The sequence below is a fragment of the Lactuca saligna genome, chromosome 9 (assembly GCF_052625555.1).
Source record: "Lactuca saligna cultivar CGN05327 chromosome 9, ASM5262555v1, whole genome shotgun sequence".
NCBI lineage: Eukaryota > Viridiplantae > Streptophyta > Magnoliopsida > Asterales > Asteraceae > Lactuca > Lactuca saligna.
In genome coordinates, this window is record NC_136425.1 from 154,303,497 (window position 1) to 154,312,020 (window position 8,524).

General features: G+C 31.2%; 1 protein-coding gene across 1 annotated transcript; it reads right to left on the reverse strand.

The window, feature by feature from the left end:
- Nucleotides 1-1,506: 1,506 nt before the first annotated feature.
- On the reverse strand, nt 1,507-5,232 carry LOC145015771 (cyclic nucleotide-gated ion channel 4-like). The gene is made up of 7 exons (XM_078974245.1): nt 5,005-5,232; nt 4,310-4,525; nt 3,373-3,683; nt 3,187-3,295; nt 2,802-3,038; nt 2,406-2,492; nt 1,507-2,030 (listed from the first exon to the last, which is right to left on the reverse strand). Exons 1-7 carry the CDS (start codon nt 5,215-5,217, stop codon nt 1,515-1,517), a joined length of 1,689 nt encoding a protein of 562 aa, XP_078830371.1. The 5' UTR covers nt 5,218-5,232; the 3' UTR covers nt 1,507-1,514.
- Between the last annotated feature and the right edge of the window lie 3,292 nt (nt 5,233-8,524).

The following is an 8,524-nucleotide window of genomic DNA, read 5'->3' on the forward strand; positions in this document are numbered from 1 at the left end:
ACCACGTTGTTCCATATTTTGTTGATTTGATGTACTTGGATAATTATTGACGTACTATGATTTTCTTTTATGGTTTTATAAAATCGTTTTGGATGTTGGTTTTATTATTATTAAAATGTAATTTTTGGACGTTATAAGAAAGGAAGAAGAGAGAGATAGAGGAGACGGTGGGAGAAGACGGAGAGGGACTCGACTCTTTCTAGCCAATGAGAGAGATACCACACTCGTAACCACAAAACCAACTTGATGTTTGCCACAACTTAAGTGGAAAACCATACTCGGAACCGTACCCACACCTTTCAGCTTTAGAAATAGAAACATGTTTTGATATGTAACATATGATTGCTGAAAAGTAGAATGATTTTGTCACTATTTTAGTATAAATCAAATTTTTGGACTTCATTAGCATGATGAAAAACATCTATTTTTCATCCACATTTCAAACCACTATTCGTTACTTACACCATGTAATGCATCATCAGTTGTATAGTTGTATAGACAGTGAAATTATATAAACAATAAACGATAATTAATTTATCGGTCAACCCATTCATCAAACAAACATTAGTTACTATTTGTTTTACATATATAATAAAAAATAAACATCTTGACTAGTGTCTTATTTGAAAGTTAACTCATTGAGAATATAAACATATACAACACAATAGAGAATCCATGGATCACTCAACCAACATTAATTCCAAGGCTAAGTGGGAGCAACCCACAAGAAATGAAAGCTTCGTTTATCATTTTGTCATTTTGTCGAACATATGATGCACATCTCCCTCCACCACCATTTATACCCCATTCACTCAATTCCCAAACCTAAATAGTCACACTAACCAGATTGGATTCTATCGATGGAATCACACACGTGGAGAGTGATTGATGACATAGTAAGGAAATCATGGGTGGTGGCCGTTACCATCGGGTCGGTTGAGGCATTGAAAGATCAAGGCGTTGCACGGTGGAACATACCTCTTACAAAAATTTCTTATTGTTCGTCGACGGTGGTTACAACTGGTAAATTCAGAGTGAAAAGAGGAAAAAAAGGAATAAATGAAGAAAATCATGGATATGAGTTGCTTTGGTCCAAATACTGTTAGATTATAGAAGCGTGCTTTGTATTATTGCCATGTATGTCGATCCACAAGATAAACAAGACTAACACTAATCCTGTAAGTGTTCATAATTTGTCTCCATCCATCCTCAATGCATGATTTTTGAATCGAACCACGCCACAAATTCTTGCTGGGTTAAATTTTCTACTTCAAAATCAAACATATCGGTTGATCTGTTGCATCAGCAAATCAAACTATTGACCAATCAACGTTAATTTCTATTGATGTTTTGAAATTTGATTATTGATATGAACATTCATCTACATATTATATTCATATATTGTTTCACGATACTCAAACTTTTCATAATCAAACATATTATATTACATATACAACTTTATACTTCTCTTTTTATTATCTTTACACAGATATTATAACACCAAATCTACAATCTCAAAAGTTAAAATCATCTTGATTTGGTTTGGGCGAAGTCAACAAAGCAGTGTAAAGCCTCAACCGATCTTCCCCAAGTGAAGAACACCTCGACAATGGTCTTCTCGGCCTAATGAAAGACAACGACATCAAAGTGAGTCTATGTTGGTACCTTCGCCATGCCAACTGAATCGCCACCGCCGCCCAAGTCCTCCACCCCGGAGAATAATACCGAGCACTCCTCTTCACCTTTTCATTCACAAATGTATACCTAAAATGCCGCGTTACATACTTGACATCATCGGCTTCTAGCCCAAAAGCTTCGGTTGTTTCAAGAGTCACGAGCGTTGATGATGAAGGTGGTAGTCTCTCGATGAATGGCCGCCGGAGACACCATGATAAGAGCTCGTCGCCGCTGAAGTTTCCGGGTCCTAACATGCAACTACTGTTGACACCATCTCGAAGTACTTGGCTGCTTTGAAGATGACCTCTTACTATGAACAACATTCTCTGTACAGGATCACCTTCTCTTGCAATCTACTCCAACAATAAATAAAATATTTTTAAAGAAAATACGAAATTTATGTAATAACTATCAATTTCATATTTTGTTGTTGTTTTTTCTTTTGAAAAATAAAGAAATTACTTTTTACTCACCAAACGCTACAAATGATTTTTTGGGTTTAATTAGATAAAAGATTCTATATACTAGTTTTTTTTTTTTTTTTTTTTTTTTTTAAACTAAACGTCAACTTTATTTTTTATTTTTTTTAATTAAAGGTCAACCTTATTTTTGATTAACAAAAGATTGCAAAATTGGTTATTTTATTAAATATTAAATATCATATGATAGTTAATTTTGTGATTAAATGAAGGTAGTAATTGTAAACTTTTGAGTTCAGAAGGACTTACCGTTTCTCCCTTGGTAAAAATGAGGGACTTGACACGATCGCATATATTCTCAAGGACCAAATTGTCCATATGTTGAAATAATGGTACCTGAGTTCAACATTCATCATAGCAATAAGATTTTAAGATAACAAGTAAGAACATATAAGTTTCATCTCACCTCCTCGAAGGTCTATCTTATTACCAATTACACGCACCAGTCAAGATTATTGTCATTTAAATCCAAACAGTTGAACATTTACAAAGTTCTATTTAGTATATGTCATTATAGAAAACTTTTTACAAAAGAAAGAAACCATTTATTCATTGTCGATAAATCTATATCTCAACTGATAAAATAAGATATTTCGATTCGTTACAGATAATAGACAATAGATTTTAGATTATCAATATATATACCTGTCTCACCAAGTCCAAACAGAGATGATACTTAATGTCTCTCCTGAGACCCTCAGGAAGATTGTGTATCATCTCACATTCATCCACACCACGCATTGCAGTCCATCGTTGGCGCTCATAGTTACGTACTCTTTGCCGGAAACTATGAGGGAGCTGCCTCCTCTTCATCCACCACTCTATGTTTCTCATTTTCAATTGCATAGCTAGTTTCTTTGATGTTGTTGCATGTAAAAACACCTATATACACAAAAATATATCTATCTTTCAAAAATGACTAAAAAGTCCTTGTATTCTCTACATATTTAAAAAAGTAACTTTAAGTTCAATAAGGAATTAAGGATGCTTTCGAGACCAATCCATGCTATTTATATGTGTGTGCATGTACCTTGATATTTCCAATCAACATGGTTACTAGAAGAAGTCCCATTGTGAGAACGATGATGATGAATACACATTCCAACCAATCTGTTGTGCTTTCTAAGTTCCCAAACGTACTGTATATATATAATAAATACATATAATTAAAGCATTTAACACTATAAAAAACGTTTCTTGATGAAAATCGGGTTACCTAAGGTTCATGAGTCCCCAAAAAATGGGTAAAAGTATCTTTTCCAAACGGCTATCATTGGTAAAGAGTTGAAGAGTCCATTTATAAGCTCCATAGCCATCTTCGCTTTCAAGACAAGTTGTTCTCGCCTCTTTATTTGATCCCCATAAGAGCCTTGTGTGATCTTTCACAAACTTATCTGTGCCATAATAAACAGGGTTCTGACATGTCAAAAATCTTGAGACACAAATCCCGTTTGCTTCCATGCATTTTTCTTTCAAGCATTTCACAACCCTTTGCATACCAAGCAAATACCAACACGCTCCTACCGCCTGTAAACCAATAAAAAATAGGGAAAATGACTTACGAGCCCAACAAAGTTTCCAAACCATTAACCTCAATCATGTTTTGTCTGTTCAAAAAACTCCAACAAACTTGACATTTTGTTTAAAAAGCCCAACTAAGTTACACTTTTCTGAAAGTCAAATAAGAGAAACGGATGACGTGACTTATTACCATATTAGGAAAATGACTTATTAGACCAACAAAATTTCCAAAACGTTTAAAAAACTCCAATCATTTTTTGAGTTTTCAAAAAAAAACCCAACGAACTTAAACAAAAAAAAAAAAAATTGGGATTTTTTGAACAGTTTGGAACTTTGTTGGATTTTTAGACGAAAAGTTAAGTTTGTTGGGTTTTTTTGAACAGATAAAACATGATTTGAGTTTTTTGAATAGTTTGGAAAGTTCGTTGGACTTTTAAATCATTTTCCCATAAAAAAATATTTGAGAAAATGACTGAAATATATTAAGTTATATGTAAGCACAATTTAAAGAATACTTTTGTCACAGTGCGTTTGGGAGTAAATTTATTTTCAATTATTGAAGGGGTCTATCATAATTTCAAAGTAATGTAGGCATGTTAAGACAAAAATTAAGATAAAAAAGACAATCTTACATGAGAGGCAACTAAATAAGCGATCAAATTGAGAACAATCCCCCACCAAACAGTACCAAAAATGTAGCCCGAGAGATTTTGCATACGTCGCAAAAGGCATACAGAGTGATAAATCTTTGGTAAGTATTGAAACAAGAACATGAGTAAAGAAACTGTCATTATTTCTGTCGTCAAACCCTTCTTTAACAATGCAGGAATCACTACCCATAACACCACCTGTCCAAAGAATTTAATACTATATTATTTAAAAACTGTATAATAAAATGAACCATTTATTGTGAATGATTTCACCTTTTTAGTTAAAAAAGAAATAAAGTTATTGAACTGTTTGGATTTTCGAGAGTTTTAATTCAATGACTGTATAAATCGCTGACTGCTAACCGATTCAAAGATAAATTAAGTGTACTCTAAATGGTTCTATTGGGATTGATCAAAGATACTAAACATGTACAACTATTAGAATAACATTTATCAAAACCTATATAAAGAATAACATTTATCAAAACCTATATAAAACATAAATATGTTAGAATATGAATTAATTAAATTAATTAATTATTATATTCTACTATTAAATTAATATTTTTATGACGCGACTTTATCTTGTTTAGATTTTGTCTTAATGGAAAGTTGACATGTATTAAAATAATAATACTTTTATCGGTATAATGATTTCTGTCAAATGTTTTCTAAACCTGAGGGATTGGGAGGATGACGAAGAGATCAAACAGGAACGACTTCCGGGACACGTTGCATGAATTCCTGTCGTCATGTCGTAATCCGACGTCATAACGCCACCACCTGTTCCACTTGAACTGTAACCACATGTTGGCCGCGTGCAAGGCGTCGGTCATGCACCGGACCACCGTGACGGTGATAGCAAACCACCCGTCGATGAACACACACATCCAGGAGTCGCTTATGGAGAGCGTGTAGAAAAACAGCGGGTCGATGAACATACCGATGATGCATGCAAGCAAATAAACCTGTTCCCACGCCAGTAAAACACCTCGACGGAATCCGCCGCCGTGAATGCTGCTCTTACTCGCCGTCGACTCCACTTCCATTGTTTCATCGCCGGAGTAGTCGTCGATTGTGTCGGAGTAATCATCGGAAAAACGATGCCTGCTGTTCATTTTGACTGGAATTCCCCACAATGAAGAAGAAAGAAACGATATATATATATACACGTGGATATGTATATATGTATACATATGTCTCTGCATATATACACAGAGAAAGAAAGAGAAGGGGTACGCGTGGAAAAGGCACTATTACGAGTGTGAGATTTTTATATGTAGCTCAGGTGATCAGGTTGATTAATGTACTGGGATGCATACTTGGTGTGAATGTACATAATTGTCCTTTTGTAAGCATGTGAATTGTTCGGTTGATCGGTATAGGGAGTAAAATGTTGATCAAACGACTCCAACCAATAGGATCACTCTCAAAGAAGCTATAGAGAATGAAAAATGGAGAATTGCAATGAAAGGAAGACTTGTAATAAGTTCAAAGAAACTCATGGTGAATGCAATCATTCACATAACTATAGGAAATCGACTACTTCGAGAGTTTTTTTTTTTTTTTTTTTTTTTTTTTTTTTTTGTAATACTGAAACATTCTTCCTGTTGTAGTTAAAAGCAGTGTTGTACCTCCGAGTATTCGCTACTCGGCCCTTTACCGAGCCGAGTTACAGAATCCCGATTACTCTCTGATCAATCAATTACTGAACTGAACAGTGTTGTAAAATTCGGTCAAATCGATGATTAATCTTTATTCTAATAAAAAAGTAGTTCTTTTGCCAAGTGTCATAATATTAGACTTCTTAATTAATATGATTCCACTTGTCATTCTATTAATTCTTTATTTTAAATTGATTAAACTTCCTAATTAATGTCATTCAATTTGTTTAATATATATGGAAAATTAACTCTATATATTTATTTGAATTATTTTGAATTTTTTATAAATTTAATAATTTTGTAACTGTGGTTCCCACGAGTTATAAGCTAGTATGTATAATATACTTAACGATTTATTATTTAACACAAACACATGTGATTATTACTATATATATATATATATATATATATATATATATATATATATATATATATATATATATATATATATCTTAAATTTTCATAAATTATTCACGAAGTGGGACCATTATGTGTTTTTCAGTTTCTGTGGGTTGATATTTATCTAATTTTATTATATATTTCAATCAACTTAACAGTTTAACTTATGATTTTGACATATATAAGTTTTCTAAAAATATTTCAACATGAATTACTAAATCCGAGTACTCCCCGAATAGGTACCAAATAACAAGTTCTACAATCTTTAAAAGGATATAAAAAATACAAAAATTCCATTTCTACGGAAGAAATGAATTAGAAGAATGTCGGGATTTACTCTCAAGTGGAACTTTGTTCCTACATATATAGGTGGAACAAGAAATTGTTTAAAATTTTTTATATTGTTCTTCATGATTCATCAAATGATCGATGGGAGTATCACAAAAGGTTAGAAAGGTAATGTTAATGGTCACAAGCCGGGTATTGGGCTCATTATATTTTAAGTTAAACTTCAATTTGGCAATGGGCTCGTTAGAAGTGAAACTTCAATCTTTTGCATGCATAACTTTCTCTCTCCATCTTCCCTTGGGTTTTCTAAAGAATCTTAAAATAGACCTGCCAATTAAAATTCAATAACTATGCAAGAAATAGAATCATATAGTAGAATCCTGATCAAGCCAAAATTCCGGTTACCATCATATAAATAGAGACAAAATCCTGTCTTAGGACGTTGACAAGTCTCTATTTGAAGTAGCATCTTATTTGAACTAGCATCTTATTTTGTAACAAGTAAAAATGATTATTTTCTTTGATTTGCTACGTCGCATTTTTTCCCCAGTAATATAGCATATTTATCTTTGTTTCTTGAATTGAATTCTAAAAAAGACTATTGGAGCCAATCACCACTACATCTTATAAAACGTTTCTAACTTAATGGTATTGGATGTTATTCTTTCTCTTTGAAATCCAAGTTCAAGTGAATTAAAGGAATGATAGCTATGTGATATATATATATATATATATATATATATATATATATATATATATATATATATATATATATATATATATATATATATATATATATATATATATATATATATATATATATATGAGGGTTCAATTGAGAAAAAAAATATTGAGAATGGGGGAATCATTCTCAGCTAATCATTTATTTTTGCTGCAAAAACCTCCAACGTACCGACGGAAATGAGAAAGAAATGCACATGTGTTTTCCAACAAAACATGTTTTCTTAAACTATGCTAAGCATTACCTTAATATATACAAAAACATAGTTTTTTCGTTTTTTTTTTTAAAATTTTTAAGAAGCTATTTTTATCAAAAAATGATTTTAAATATACCAAAATTTATGATTTTTTATTCTCTACAAATATACATCCATATTGATATAGTTTTAAGATAAGATAAATTTTTTTTTTTTTTTTTTTTTATATTTTCAGCTATCGTTATTCATAAGTGAATAAAAATTAATCAGGTTTTTACTACAGTACATTCGTTATTCACTTATGAATATAAACTATGATTAATTTTTTTACAATTTAAGTATCATTCATATATGAATATAGCATATAGTAAACATAGTATATTCATATTTAAATATTAGATGATGCATTCCCTTGTGAATATTACATAGTATATTCACTTGTGAATGTTAGATGATATATTTACTTATGAATATTAGATGATATTTTTATATGTGAATATTATATAGTATTACATGATATATCACATGAGAATAGTACATAGTATATTCACTTGTGAATATTAGATCGTATATTCAGTTATGAATAATAGTTGGTATATTCATATGTGAATATTGCACAGTATATTCAAATATGAATATTACAAGGTGTTTTCAGAAATATATATAATTTTTATATGTTATTCATATATGAATAACATACAGACTTGCATATTTGTTTTGTGTTTTAATAATCACATATTGATTCGGGTGAGAAAACATATTAATATGTGAATATAACGTGGTAATTTAGTTTATGCATTTCATCAAACAGTTGGAGTGCATACAAGTTAACTTTTTTAAAAATGTGATAAATATAATACTTTGACTATTTAAATCTTACAAAATAGTAGATTGGTAGAGAAATATAT